Source organism: Pongo abelii, chromosome 10, assembly GCF_028885655.2.
Source record: "Pongo abelii isolate AG06213 chromosome 10, NHGRI_mPonAbe1-v2.0_pri, whole genome shotgun sequence".
NCBI lineage: Eukaryota > Metazoa > Chordata > Mammalia > Primates > Hominidae > Pongo > Pongo abelii.
Window position 1 is genome coordinate 107,274,997 of NC_071995.2, and position 15,226 is coordinate 107,290,222.

At 45.4% G+C, this 15,226-nt stretch overlaps 2 protein-coding genes across 5 annotated transcripts in view; one reads left to right on the forward strand and one right to left on the reverse strand.

Annotated features, from left to right (window-relative positions):
* The window catches only part of SART3 (spliceosome associated factor 3, U4/U6 recycling protein), a 38,970-nt gene extending 31,947 nt beyond the window's left edge, over positions 1-7,023 (reverse strand). Inside the window, exon 1 of one of the 2 annotated variants that reach the window (XM_009248194.4) lies at positions 6,343-7,023. In XM_009248194.4, the coding sequence (XP_009246469.2) occupies positions 6,343-6,654 (312 nt within the window). In that variant the 5' untranslated portion in view covers positions 6,655-7,023. 2 annotated transcript variants of the gene reach the window in all.
* Positions 7,024-8,000: 977 nt separating this feature from the next.
* On the forward strand, positions 8,001-14,809 carry ISCU (iron-sulfur cluster assembly enzyme). Of its 3 annotated transcripts, none has more exons than XM_009248200.4 (6): positions 8,092-8,240; positions 9,553-9,648; positions 9,772-9,885; positions 10,777-10,887; positions 12,640-12,718; positions 14,277-14,809. In XM_009248200.4, the coding sequence occupies exons 2-6, from the start codon at positions 9,610-9,612 to the stop codon at positions 14,360-14,362; spliced, it is 429 nt and encodes a 142-aa protein (XP_009246475.1). In that variant the 5' UTR covers positions 8,092-8,240; positions 9,553-9,609; the 3' UTR covers positions 14,363-14,809. The 3 variants fall into 3 exon arrangements, with proteins under 3 accessions (XP_002823747.1, XP_009246475.1, XP_054383587.1); XM_054527612.1 differs by lacking the exon at positions 8,092-8,240 and adding an exon at positions 9,134-9,263; XM_002823701.4 differs by lacking the exon at positions 9,553-9,648 and having other exon boundaries at positions 8,001-8,240.
* The last annotated feature ends 417 nt before the right edge of the window (positions 14,810-15,226 follow it).

A 15,226-nucleotide genomic window follows, 5' to 3' on the forward strand; every position in this document is an offset into this window, starting at 1 on the left:
GATTTGAGGAAAAAAAAGATGATTACCTCAATGAAGACAAAGCATTTGATTAAAACATCCATTCATGAGTCAAAATTAAGAATTAGCAAACTAGGAATAGAAAGGCACTTCCTTAACCTGATTTTTTAAATCTGCAATAAATATATTTTAATAACATATTTATATTTATATATTTATTATACTGTTTATTATATATTTATATTTAATAAATTTAATAATACATTAAAATTCCTTTTAAAAAACACAAAAAGCTTCCCAGTATCGCCTTCTATTTAACCCTGTACTGGAGGTCTGGGGTTTGAACAATGAGGCAAGGAAAAGAAACGGATATAGAGAAAAGAATGAGAACTGTTAATTATGGTCAGATGACATCAATGTATAGTAAACCAAAACTCATCTACAAACAAATCATTTGGAAATAATAAACAAGATTAGCAAAGTGACAAGCAATAAGAACAATGTATAAAAATCAATTATATACAAAGAGATACTGTATGATTCCACTTGTATGAAGTATCCAGTCAAATTCATAGAGACAGAAAACTACAATGGTAGTTATCAGGAGATTGGGAAGGAAGGAGAAGGAGAGCTGTTTAATGGGTACAGAGTTGTATATATGCGAATGAAAACTTTGGAGATCTGCTTCACAACAATGTGACTATACTTAACACTACTGAACCATACACTTAAGAATAAGATAGCAAAGTTTACATTATATGTTTTTTACAATAAAAAAATTACATTTCTATAAACCAGCAAGCTTTAAAATGTAATTTTAAATAGGATAGCATAAACATCAAGCACTATAAAGTACCTAGAAATACATCTAACAAAAGATGTGTGAGACCTGTATGGCAAAATGTTTTTAAACTTGATTGAAAGACATTAAAGACTTGGCCGGGGGCGGTGGCTCACACCTGTAATCCCAGCACCGTGTGAGGCCGAGGCAGGCGGATCACTTGAGTCCAGGAGTTCAAGACCAGCCTGGGCAACAGGGCAAAACCCTGTCTCTACAAAAATTGTAAAAATTAGCTGAGTCTGGTGGCACATGCCTGTGGTCCCAGCTACTCGAAAGGCTGAGGTGAAAGGATTGCTTCAGCCCAGCAGGCGGAGGTTGCAGTGTGCTGAGATCATGCCACTGTACTCCAGCCTAGGCAACAGAGCAGGACCATGTCTCAAAAATAGAAAGAATATTCAATACCTAGACGAATGGAGTTATATGCATATTCTGGGTTAGATAATCATTATGGCAAAGACGTCAATTCTCCCCTAAATAATCCATAAATTCAATGCAATTCAAATAAAAAAACCAACAGAGTTTTTCACAGACCTTGACAAAATAATTCTAAAATTTATATGAAAAAGCCAAAACACCCCGCAAGGAAAGAAAAAAAGCAGGTAGGAGGATTTGTCTTACCAGATAGCAAGCCTTAGCAATAAGTTAATCAGTGGAATTGGCACAGGTTAGACAAACTGAAGAGACAGCCCAAAACAGACCCATGCAGTTGAAAAACACTATGGCTCAGGTGGCACTGGCTGTTTCAGCTAAAATAAATTCATGACCTACGACTGTGACCCCCAGGTTGAAAAACAGTGACTTTAAGAAACTCTCTTTTTTTCTTGAGACAGGGTCTCACTCTTACCCAGGCTGGAGTGCCGTGGCACAGTCACGAATCACTGCGGCCTCAAATTCCCGGGCTCAAGTGATCCTCCCGCCTCAGCCTCTTGAGTAGCTGCTACTACAAGCTCACGCCACCACACCTGGCTAAATGTTTTAAATTTATTTTTTGTAAAGACGGGTCTCACCATCTTGCCCAGTCTGGTCTCCAATTCCTGGGCTCAAGGGATCATCCTGCCTCAGCCTCCCAAAATGCTAGGACTACAGGTGTGAGCCACTGCATCTGGTGGGAAACTCTTGTATATGATGTGAACTGCTTTGTATTTATCAAATTACATGCCAAAAGATAATAATCAATTACAGATAAGAACACAATCTCTAAGTTTTAAATCTTAAGACTTGTAGCAATGTTCTCCTGCTTATGATTCATAAAACCTGACAAGCTGAACTCATCCGATGATCACATGATAGGCTGAAAAGCACTGGACCAGATCAGGACACAAGTGTTCTAATCCCCACTTGTTCTGTTTCCTCATCTGTACCATGAAAGAGCTGGGCTAAAGCTCTGGTTCTTAAATGGGCTATCATGACATACTGATGTTTCAAAATCACCTATCAAGTGTGTCACACAAAGTAACCGCACTTTGGGATGTTTGAGAAGTGAAGTTTGAGAAGGATACACTTTCTTCATTAAAGAACATTCAAGGCTCTCCCCACCACATCACCAGTCTGAACTCACTAGAGCGTGCTTGCAGAGCACGAACAGGAATGGGAGAGCACTTGCTAGTCAGTGTCACGAATATCTACGTAGGCAAGTGCCCCTCACATGAACACCATGTGTAGATCAGCAGAAGAAAAAGGTATAAAAGTCGCTAAAGTCAAGAAGCTGACCTTTAAGGTGTGGCTTTTGGTGTAAACTTCTGATTTTTAGGGTAAAATGATGAAGATACTATATATGGACAAGTACTCTGAAAGTACATATATTAAATACATACTGAAATGCACTTAAAAGAGCTATTTCCACATAGTTCAATCTATACTGATAAATGAGTACATATGCTGGTCTATTCTGGTCTTAGAACATCATTAATGACATAATTTTTTTTTTTTTTTTTGAGGTGGAATCTTGCTCTGTCACCCAGGCTGGAGTGCAGTGGTGTGATCTCAGTTCACTGCAACCTCTGCCTACCGGGTTCAGGTGATTCTCCTGCCTCAGCCTCCCGAGTAGCTGGGATTAATAACATAGATGCTTTAAAGGAAACTTAACCAATCACAATATGATCTGCTAACTGATTTAACTCCCTAGCAATGTGAAAAATGTGTTACACCTAGCTGTAGTAGAATGGGGGAGAAATAACAGAGAGGACTGATGGAAAGAAAACAACTGGTGCAATCAAGGGAAAGGCAGGGAAGGGAGAATGGAGCAGCACCTATTATGCGCCAAACTGTGCCAGGCGCTTTACGCACATTGTGCCACGCCCCACAACAGTCCCATGAGGAAAGCACTAATACAACCTTCATTTTACTAACTGGGACACCCAAGGCTCTGCGAGCTGAAATAACTTGTACAAGGACTTTCCACTACTCAATGGAAGGCTTGGGTTCACACAGGGTTGCAAAGCTATAGTCTCTGTACTGCTGCACTGACAAATCTGCCGAAGCCACCACGAAGTGCCACTTTTAGTTTCAGCGCACAAACACATATAATGGAAAATATCTGCTTTTGTTAGACAGATACCACAGCAAACTGCCAGCTTCCATAAAATATAATCAAGGCCACGTGCGGTAGCTTGCACCTGTGATCCGAGCACTTTGGGAAGCTGAGGCAGGAGGATCACTTGAGCTCAGGAATTCAGCACCTGCCTGGGCAACATAGTAAGAACCCATCTCTACAAAAAAAATTTTTTTTAATTAGCCAGGCTTGGGGGCGCATGCCTGTAGTCCGAGCTACTTTGGAGGATGAGCTGGGAGGATCACTTGAGCCTGGGAGGTCCCAGCTGCAGGGAGCCATGATCACACCACTACTCCAGCCTGGGCAAGAGTGAGATGCTCTCAAAAAAAAAAAAATAGAAAAATAAAAAATAAAAAAATCAACACTCAGGGATGAGAACCAGAACTCTCAAATATGGCAAGGCCAAGTTTCTCACAGACCTATTTGGAAGCAATTCATCATTATGCTCCACAGTTACAGCAGGAAGAACCTGTGGGATCAGGATGAGGTGGGTGGGAGGCTTGGAGAAATTGGAAAAGTCCATTTCTAGACCGCAGGACAAAGAGGATAAGGCCAGAGGGTCTTCAGTTCATCACTTGCCGGGTCCTATCCTGTGTGGTCACATTCTAAACTCCATCCTATCCTCGGTGATCCGTGGCAGGACAGGCAACTGCAGAGTACTAGTGGCCAGAGACCTCTGCTCTCCCCTCTCTTGCTCCTTAGCAAGCTGTTTACCCTCACCCAGGACTTAACCTCTCTGGTCCCAAACCTCTCTTTCCTCACCTCACAGAATAGGCTCATCAAAAGGCCCAGGACTAGCAGTCTGAAGAAATAATATCAACAACAGCAGGGACACAGTCAATCTGGTACCCAGTGTCACGCTGTGTTTGCTGAATGAGTAAGACTAAATTAGCTTCAGCACACTTATTTATAAAAAGTAGAGGGCGGGCGCGGTGGCTCACGCCTGTAATCCCAGCACTTTGGGAGGCCGAGGCAGGCGGATCACGAGGTCAGGAGATCAAAACCAGCCTGGCTAAAACGGTGAAACCCCGTCTCTACTAAAAACAGTAAAAATTAGCCGGACGTGGTGGCGGGCGGGAGTTACTCGGGAGGCTGAGGCAGGAGAACGGCGTGAACCCGGAAGGCGGAGCATGCAGTGAGCCGAGATTGTGCCACTGCACTCCAGCCTGGGCGACAGAGCGAGACTCCGTCTCAAAAAAAAAAGTAGAAAAACTAGAAATGGTAACCACTTGCCAACCCCAACTGGTTCTTCTGACAATCAAATGTAATGGGTGGGACAAGCTATACCAATGGATGACATTAGTATCTCATAACAAAATATCCTAACAAAAATATCAGTGCCAGAGAGAGTATTATGAGGAAACTGACACTCACTAAGGTTTAATGAGTAAACTAGATTAGCAACTTCACATTCACTGAGTGATTTCACATCCAGTGTGGCATCTAGTCCACATTTTAAGTGTAAATCCCACTATGAATGACTTAAAGCAAATCATTTCATCATTTGTTCTGAACCTCTGTTTCTTCATCTATAAAAAGAGATGTGGGCCGGGCGTAGTGGCTCACACCTGTAATCCCAGCACTACGGGAGCCAAGGTGGGTGGATCACCTGGGGTCAGGAATTCAAGAGCAGCCTGGCCAACATGGTGAAACCCCGTCTCTACTAAAAATACAGAAATTAGCAGGGCGCAATGGCGCGTGCCTGGATCCCAGCTACTGGGGAGGCTGAGGCAGGAGAATCGCTTGAACCAGGGCGGCAGAGGTTGCAGTGAGACGAGATGGTGCCATTGCACTCCAGCCTGGGTGACAGGGCGAGACTCTGTCTCAACAAAAAAAAAAAAAAGAGAATGTGCTCCGTCTCTTCTGTTTGCCCCCTCCAAAAACACCCTACCCTCTCCTCCCTGCCCTGTGTCCCCGAGTATAGACCTCATGTACAGGTTTCCTGGCTCTCCAGCTTCCAGATGGGTCTGCCCAGCAGGAGGCACCAACAGAAGTTTGGTGGGAGGAAGAAAGAGAGGTCAGGGTATTTCTTCCCCCACCCCAATCCTTGACAGGAAACTGGGGCTGCATCCCTTGAACAAAGTTATCAGCAGGTCTCAGGTGCCCTCTCCACACAATTCAGATCACACCCTTCACCCCTTCCGGCCCAAAGATGGACACCAGGTTCTGGAGTTACTAGCCATGGGATACTAAACCTTCACTCCTGATTTCCCTACCCACACCTTTATTGACTTTCTCTCAGATCATCCTAAGTTAATGTGCCACCTATTTCCTGCTGAGATCCTAGATTATACAGTAGATATCACCACCTCATAAGGTTACAAATGAGAAACCATGTTATGACTAGATGCTAGGCACTGAGCTATAGTTACTGTCACAACAATTATATTATGCAGAAATCGTTGCTCCCAATCTGCAGATAAGGAAGCCGAGAGGGTCAGAGAAATTAAGAAATTCTTACAAGCACATACAAGAGTGGAACAGCTAGAACTGAGGCCTTAACCTCCAGAACCAGAAACCTTTCTATTTTTATTATCACCATCGCGGTCAATATTTTTCCTACCACAAGTTTCATCATCGCTGTCATTCCTACTAACAAAATAACACTCTCTTGCGAATGAGTTTATTTCTACTGTTGGACGTGTGGTTAAGAGTGGGAGTTCTGGAATGGGATCAAAGTACAAGGCCTGACTTGCAGGAAGTGTTATCTTGAGCAAGAGACTTTCCTCACGAGCCTGTTTCCCCCAGTAAAATGGGGATAGATAGATAACAGGGCTTCCTTCACAGGGTCGTGGCGAGGATTCAATGGGATAACGTTTGCAAGGCACTGGGCACGCAGTAAGCACTCAAATGACAGGAGCTACGGTCAGGAAAAGCGGGTTTGCAGCCTTGGCGGCTTTATCGCCGCCGAGGACTAGGGAGGCGGGCCAGGACACGGGGACCCGAGGACCTGAAAGACTGGAAGATGCCCGCTGCCCACCCCCGGGCCCACCTGCTCCTCCAGTCTCTCAATCTCCAGCTGGTTTTTCTCCTCCTCTTCGTCATATTCCCACTCGTACTCCCCGGGGGAGCTCTCCGCGGAGGAAGCCATGGCGTACTCATCCCCATCGCTCTCGCTCACGCCTTCCTCCTGCTGATCCCACCCTGGCCCCATGGTCTTATACGTCGCAGCGGCCACAGCCCGCGATAACACCTTCCTCCTTGTCCTAGCCGCCTTAACCTCATCCTCCTCTCCGTCAGCCTTGGGCCCAGCCTTGGACTCAGCCTCGGGTTCTGAAGCCGAGGTTGCGGCCGCAGTCGCCATCTTGCGCTTCTAATGACTCTCGGGTCTTCCCGCGGCCGCCGAAGACCCGCTGAGGCAGAAGCTGCCCGCGGCGCGCGCCTTATCAAAAGCCCGTTTTCTTGCCATTGAAAGGGAAACTGGGAACCTTAGATAACGGGAAAATATCCAAATACACTAAATCCATATTATTTTATACCCTTGTAAAAGCTCCCACCAGATTAAAAAAACTCATTATCACGGCATGCGTTCCGTCACAACTTCGGGCAAAAGTTGGGTCTTTGGGCAGGAAGTGGAGGCCATAGAGGAAGTCATGGAGCGAGAATGATGTCTGTAGTGAAGAATTTGGCGCCATCTTGAGAAGGTCAAAGTGATTCTTCAAATAAATGCCTTACTTATCGCCTAATGTGACCTGGCGCTTGGGTTTAGTCTCCCCAGCAACTGCGCCTCAAACGCAAAGAAAACTGCAGGTCCTCGGGGAAGGATCGATTTCACCATTCAAGAGAAAAATCCATTTCCCAGATTCCTCCCCTTTATGTAAACGTCTGGTACCTAGTAGACGTAAAATACACGTGAGTTTTCCGGTTTTATAAGATCACATACTGCAAACCAACAGTAAATGATTACATTAATACGCATTTCTTTAGAAATTCTTAATTGCTAGGCACTGACATATAAATTGAGTTTGCTGTTTTAGAGAGAAAAATAGACATATATTCATTTTTTTTCAATCAGGACATGGTATTCGTTTCCTTCTTAAGCTTACCATTTTTGAGGTAGGAAAGTATTGGTGTGTGTCTCTATCCCTACCTTGCTCCCTCATTAGCAAGCTTAATGGGCAGGAATTATGTCTGTTTTGCTTTCCGTTGGATCCCCGGGTCTAGTAGAACGCCTTGACACATAGTAGGTACTCGACACAGATGCTGGCTTCATGATGAAGCAATTGTCCTCGAATTAATACAAAAGGGAAGATTCAGACTTAGCAAGCCGGTACCATTCGTCTAGGGACACACAGCCAGGAAGGAACCGAACCAGGATTCTAACCCAGGATTACCCAAGTTCGAATTCTAATTGAACATAAGCCCTTAGCGACCTTGGACGGAGTTACTAAACTGCCCTGAATCTCAGCTTCCTTAGCTGCAAAATAGGGTTAGGAAAAGTGGACTCGGTGGTCCTCTGCGCCGCATTCCCGCAGCGGGCTTTGTGAAAGCGAACTTGAGCCCCACACTGCAGAAGCCTGAGGTCCTCTCTCAACCAGAATCCAGCACCCAGAACAAGCCCTCCCGCGACTTCAGACCTTCCCGCTCCCGACCCCGCCCGCCCCCGAGAGGCGTGGTCAAGGCGGGGCCAGAAGGCGGACGCGTGCACGGAGCGGTAAGGCGCAGGCGCAAAGCTTCGGTGACGTCAGAGAGGCGCGCTCCCAGCTCGGAACCGACTTGCAGATTCGCCCCGCCCCTCGGCGTCGCTGTGGACTGGCGCAGGCGCAAGCCGGCAAGATGGCGGCGGCTGGAGCTGGCCGTCTGAGGCGGGCGGCATCGGCTCTGCTGCTCCGGAGCCCCCGCCTGCCCGCCCGGGAGCTGTCGGCCCCGGCCCGACTCTATCACAAGAAGGTAGGGACAAAAGAGGGGACGCGCGGAATGCCGACTCGGCAGAGGCCTGGGCTGGAGGGGCGGCCGCGGGGTTCTGAGCAGCCAGGACTAGGAGCTGTCCCCTCCCACGTCTTTACCCTGACTCACTTTCCCTTGCTGCGCAGTGAGGCTCACTGCAACTGATACCGCTCATCGGGCGGCGACTTCCAGGGGGCCCCGCCGCTGGCCACGACTTCGTGCGTCCCAATTTTAAATTCGCCAACAGCCCAGGAGGCAGGGTCCTGTTGGGACTTGTCTTTCTGAGTCCAGGGACAGACGTACCCCCGAAGCGGGCTCCGGCTTCAGCCACGCCGCGGCCCTGGCCAGATGACCTTGGGCTAGTCACTGCGCCTTTCTGAACCTGTTTCCCCAGGTGTAAATGGGGGGCTCTCAGCTGTCCCTTACAAAGGATACTGTGCGTGGAGTCCTGGCATGGTTCCTGGCACATCGGCCCCAGCATGAGGAGACCGTTTGTATTACTGCTTTAGGAGTGCATAGGGGAGTCAGGCTTGTAACCAACATGCGTAATGTTTTTGCTTTGTTTGGGGGTTTTTTTGGCGGGGAAGGAGGGATAGATGCATAGTTTGCAGCCCCTTGTTGTCTGGTGGCGCAAAGTCCCCCAGACGTGAGACTCCCACTCGAGAAACTAAAGAATGCCATAAATCAACGTGGCACAAAAGGCCCCTACATTAGGTACTATCCTGAGGTCCCTTTTACTTGGACTCAAAATCCTTAGTCAGATGGGGGGGAAAAGGGAACCGGAAGATCGGCGTGCTTACTACTAACCAGTAACCAAACCTCAAGGTTATTAAGGCCTTCTGTGTGCCAGTTCGAATGGATGTTTATTCTGATCTGGCTTCTGCCCTTTCTCCAAGGGCTTCTTCACTCCTCCCCCTCCCGGGGGTGTGTTTTGTTGAGGGTACACCCTGAAGAAACTTGGACTAGCAGCCTTTCAGCAGCCAGGGTGCGCTGCTGCACCAGGGTGATGACAGGCTCTGAAATACGGTAATGGCACTGTTTTTATTTTAAAAGACACATAAACGTACACATTCCATACCATTGTTCCCTGTGTAACAGTCACCTTAAGGCTTCTAAGAAAGCTTTCCCTCCCTGGGCCATGGTTATCTTTAGAATTTTTAAATAGTAATCATCCTTTGAGGATGGATTTTATTTGAAAATAACAAAACTGCTGTTTGAGCCCAAGTCTGGTGATGTAGGTGGGTAAAAGTCAAGTATTTTTGTAAAAACCTTATGGAACTAAGACATGATTTCACTGATTTTTTTTTTCTTCTAGGTATCTCAAATCTGTGAAGTATTGTAGAGGAGACACAAAAGGAATTGGGGGTCACAAATGGTTCTCATTGACATGAGTGTAGACCTTTCTACTCAGGTGAAATTTGGTATTTAGTGATTGCCTGCCAGGTTCAAGATGCTGACCGAGGAGCTTACCATCAAACCAGAGACCAGTACCAATAGAGAGTGAACATGATTTATCTTAACCCTCTCATTTTAGGTTGTTGATCATTATGAAAATCCTAGAAACGTGGGGTCCCTTGACAAGACATCTAAAAATGTTGGAACTGGACTGGTGGGGGCTCCAGCATGTGGTGACGTAATGAAATTACAGGTATGGCTAGTCTTTTAATAGTGAACAATAATCCCTTTAAGTTTACGAAGCACTTGCGCATACAGCATTTCACTTGGTGTCCATCTTTATTCCTGTGAGATGGGATGAGTCCATGTTAGGTATGACTGGAGCAGGGCCTCAATCGTAGCTCTTTTGCTAGGCTAGTGTACTATGCCAACTTTTTCCAAAATAGAAAAGTAATCTCATTTTTGTACTCACTGTATCAGTTTAAATTCCAACTTCAGCCAACTAAAGAGTTTTGTGAATTTTACTGATCAAAGGAAAATCCCAGTGAGCTAGCAGTCCCCAGTGAGACAAGAAACAGTAAATGAAACCTGTCCCCAGATTGGGGGAAACATGAAAATAGTGTCTAGTGCTTTGGGTAAACTGTAGTTGTAGCGCCAATCTGCTGCTTCATGGTGAGTGGGCAGCTTGCCAGAGGTCTTTATACCTATCTTGGAATACAGAAACAAAACAGGAGGAAACCACTAAGTGTAATCTGCTGCCCAAGAAAAAAGTATTAACCAGAGACCTTTATTGTGGACTCTCTCAGTGTTTAAAGAGGCAGATTGCCCCAGCAGCTGTGAGCAGACTTCCTCAAATAGAAGTTCATAGCCAAAATGCAGGCCAGAGTCACAAAACAAAAGAATATTGGAGTGGAGGGACATATTTTTCAGCTGATCTTTCTCAGTTGGGTCTGGATAGTTGTCCCTGCATTTCACTTTTCATCACTGAGCTCTTTGAAACAAGGCAAAGTCAGTAATTAATGCCATCACTTAGTGTGGAAAGCAAGCCCAAAGCCCTTGGGGAAGGCCCCCGTGAACCTTCGTGAGTGCCAGGTTCCAGAGGGTGGTCCCAGGACTCACCACTTAACTCTTGTCTCTTTTCTAGATTCAAGTGGATGAAAAGGGGAAGATTGTGGATGCTAGGTTTAAAACATTTGGCTGTGGTTCCGCAATTGCCTCCAGCTCATTAGCCACTGAATGGGTGAAAGGAAAGACGGTAAGGTTGCTCACAAATCTAATGGATCAAAAACAAGTAACTATGACTTTTTTTTAAATATTCTAAATTTTTAAAATTTCTCCTACACAGATGTTGATTATATTATCAATTCTTCAAATTGGGAATTATGGATCATTCTACTAGGTGTTGTTTGGGTTTTTTTCTTGTTGATCATTTTTATTTTTTTGTTTGGGTGTTAATTACATACAAAAAAGATCCTCACCTGTCCCTCTAACAAAATAGAATTTAAAAGAAATCTTTAGCTTTCTGTAAGGTTACCGATGCTCTTATAATTTCTCAAGTCAGAGAGTTGTTATAAGGTAGTTATTTTCTTGTATATTTCCTCTCATGTTTCAGGAAGGGTTCTAGGTGGCTTATAAGAATTGGTGAAATAAACTAGCCTGTGTTAAAAGAGGGATTAAATAATCAAAAACACAGCAAGGGTGGGGGAAAAGTGAACAACGAAATCAGAACAGTGATCCAGGTGGCTGATCGCAAGCCCTCTAAAGGCAGAGATAATAAAGAGCTAGAACTTTTTCGTCCCTTTGTCTCCCAAGTGTCTTTCCCTGGTAGCTGCAGAGGTCAAAGGTCCCAAACACAGTGAAGAGCTGGACTTTCTAAAATCCAGTTGCTGTCAAAACCTCTCAGAAAAGCCAACCAGCAAGGCACTCATCTTTGCTGCCCCAAGGGACCAGGTTCAGGGAGCTGAGTCATGGAGGAGCATGCTTGGAAGCTGGCCAGCTCCACAGCAGAGCAGTTTGCCAGGCCACGTGCCACCTGCTTCCTGTGGCACACAGCCTTCTGGCTGGCAAGCTCCTGTGGGCCAAGAAGCTCAGACCTAACCTGCTGTGGCAGGAGGTAGCTCTGAAGTGATTTGTCAGGAACTGTCCTCAGGTGAAGGGAGAAATGAAACAAGGCACTTTTGCTCCCAGAACCTGGCCCTTAGGGGACTGTGAATTGTGATCAGAAAATGGGAGAGAGGACATTTCTTTAACCTTGAGATCTCCCATCTGAGTTTCAGGAGCAGAACCTGAATTAACCAAGAAGGGTTAGCAGAATTGGGAAATTGAGTGATAAACATAGTCAAAGAGTCCGGCTGTTGGGAAATCTGGTTTTCTGTAAGGCAGTGGGGTACTGTTCTACCATGGGCAAGGATCTGCCTGCCTCACATTATCCCCCAGGGCTGTCAACCAGACCCCAGGCATCCTCTTCGGTTGATCTGGAGGAGATGCTCCTACAGGCAAAGGGGACACCAAAGAGAGCATTCGGCCTGACTCGGCTGTGCCACTGCCACTGTGCTACTTACCTGACATCTTCCCAACCTCTCTCATGCCATTCGGCACTTCTAGTCGAAAGGATTTATCCTAACATTTCGTATGAGGACATCGAGAAGCTGATATTCACAAAACCAGCACAGGAAATCACTACCTTTTAAGGAAAAGATTCCTGTTACAGGCCACAAGGAGATCCCTAAGAGACTTCTCACAGGTTCCACTCCTGGCTTAGAGAAGTGTCTGGGCTGTCTTTGCTTACCCAAGCCAGGCAGTGCAGCTGTGTATACTTCATGCTTGAGAATCCCAGCTGCAGCTTTGATAAAGTGGGAGTCCTGAGAAGACCCTCAACCCTTTGAGTTATTAAACAGAAATCATCCCCACCAACCCTGAGGGCCTCTTTGGCCTCCCTTTTTTATTGTCTGGCCCTCACAAGATAAAGCATTGCTAAAACTGCCCATCTTTCCATTATGCCTCTCAGGTGGAGGAAGCCTTGACTATCAAAAACACAGATATCGCCAAGGAGCTCTGCCTTCCTCCTGTGAAACTGCACTGCTCCAGTAAGTCTCTGCTCTCCATACCAGTCAGCTGGGACATTTGGCAGTAATTTCAGCTTGGTTTGCAACAGTCCTTTTAGGTCATGGAGCCCATGTTTATAACCCTCAGAATTAGAGCTCATGTGTCTGTCCTTACAACCTGCAGAGGGTTAGAGCCCCCATGGTCTCACATTCATCCCTAAGAGAATCATGCCAGAAGGAGGTATGCACCAGCCATCATACTGAGCACTTGATGGGCATAATTTCTAAACCTCACAAATATCCTTGAGTGCACACTAGATGTCATTACTTCCCTCTTATGGATGAGGAAGCTAAGGCTTGGGTTGAGACACCCACATCACATGGCTAATAAGTGGGAGAGCCAGAATTTAAGCTCCAATCTTTGATTTCAGAATCTGTGCTGTTTCCAGCAGAGGAGAAAACTCAGCTTTCTCCATAATCCTGTTTCCTGTGTATTTCTTCACTTCGTGTCTGGATGCTATTCCTGTCGGGGTCTGCATCTGTATATATGGAACAACTAAGCCCAGTTGTACAATGTCCCCCTCCCTGCTATCCTAAAAAAAAGCCCAGATGCCTTAAGACTTGTACTTGGCTTTCCAGTTTGGTCTCTGTGTTAAATCTGATGCTTTTTCCATCATTTCTTAACCTTCTCAGGGAAAGAAGGAATGAGAAACATTAGTCTTAACGCATCGATGGAGGTTTACTAACCAAATTAGTTAAAAATCAGCAGAGAGTCAGGCCTCTTGCCAGGGTAATACTCACAGGAGAAGAGCCAGGTGCCGGGGCAGACACACTAACTCATTCTTCAGGAAGCCTGGTCAGACCCAAGTTCTTTCCACTTGATCTGGAATTTTAAGTACCCATAAAGAAAGGTCATCACTTGTAAACATTTTCACATGGTTTCAGGAAATCCCCAGCCCTTTTATTAGGCCTTTTTAGGTACTGAAACCTTTAGCTGATGTTCTATGTTATTTGCTTGCTTTCTGCTGTCATTCCAGCTCTCTCGGTTTTTATTTTCCGCATAGCCTCACTTTGAATATTGACTCCTAAATAAAAGTGGTCAAACTCTCGATCACTAGAGGGTGATGTGGCAAATGCCATCCCATCAACAGATTGACATGATCTGTTTTCCAAAGGGCATGTCAACTTTTTTATCATGACAAGATTTTGTCCAAAGCTAGACTTTGATGGGAGCAGGCGAGAACATTTGCTGTGTCCCTACTATGTGTCAGACATCTTCTGTAAGTCCCCACACTATCCTGGCAAGAAAAGCATGATTATCCCAGTTATATAGAAGAGAAAGTAGGGTTGAAGAGGCTAAGAAACTAACCTGGGATCACAGATTTTTAACCCTAGTCTGTCTCCAGGATCACCCGCAGGAGTAACTCAGCTCAGGAAGCAGCTGCTGACGTGCCCGGCAACTCCTCACCCCAGCTTTCTGGCTTGGTTACTCCATTAGTCCCCACCAGCACCACTTCCTCCCAGCTCTTAAAGATTCTATTCCCAAGTCCATTTCTTTTGCATCTAGAAACTTAGGCTTCTTTCCTTCCGTTACTTCTAGTGCTGGCTGAAGATGCAATCAAGGCTGCCCTGGCTGATTATAAATTGAAACAAGAACCCAAAAAAGGAGAGGCAGAGAAGAAATGAGCCCTCCCTTGGCGAAGCCTCCAGCAGGCCACACCAGCTGTTTCTCACCTGCCGTGCAGCCACCTTAGATGTTCAGAAGCCGCTTCCTCTCCACTGAAGAGCTATGAGATACGCACAATACTTGCTGTTCATGTTATGACTCTTATGCAAGCAAAATACACAGTTTCATTGTTCTGAATCCTGTGGTTTCTTTCAGCCCACTTTTATCGCCTTAACCTAGTTAATGTATATTTTGAATTGTGTGTATGACCTCAGAACTGAAATTGATAATGAAGTCGCAAGTTTTGATAGCCCGTGAAGTGCATAAGTATCTAATTTTACCTGAATTGATTTGGGGGGAAATTACCAGTAGAATGCCTTGGTCTGAATATTTGATAGAACCAATTGTTGTACATAAAACAGATCTGCATATATATGTATAAAAAATAATAAAATAATGGAAGATGATGGTGTTCTCTAGTAAGCCTTGTCTCTTGGGCCCATCATTCACCCCGAAGTGGTGCCCAAAGCCCCTTGGGGTTCCCAGAGGTTGGACTGCAGTGACATACACAGCCCTCCAAGCAAACAACAGTAAAGGTCATGTACAAGATTTTTTCCAAAGACAAATATAATATTTTTTGGAACAAGGATGAAAGGAGATGATTATCGCTTGTCATTGTTCTTTGTGAGATAGTAGTTGACAGCTCAAAGTAAGTCTTGAAGATTCTTTCTGTAATTTCACTGGTTGCTCAAATCTAAGAAGCATTAGCTTGGCACCCTAAAGTGGTGGACCAGATACATGAAGAGCACCTTGGGAATGAATTTAAAATGCGGATTTCTAGGCCCGAGTTTCTGACTTCTGTCTGGGCAGGTAATTCCAGAGCC

Bases quoted from the DNA above. Each gene is read 5' to 3' on its own strand.
- ISCU (XM_002823701.4), top strand. From the start codon at position 8,127: ATGGCGGCGGCTGGAGCTGGCCGTCTGAGGCGGGCGGCATCGGCTCTG. The intron at 8,241-9,771 runs GTAGGGACAAAA...CTCTCATTTTAG, and splicing joins CCCGACTCTATCACAAGAAG to GTTGTTGATCATTATGAAAA. The intron at 9,886-10,776 runs GTATGGCTAGTC...TCTCTTTTCTAG, and splicing joins GTGACGTAATGAAATTACAG to ATTCAAGTGGATGAAAAGGG.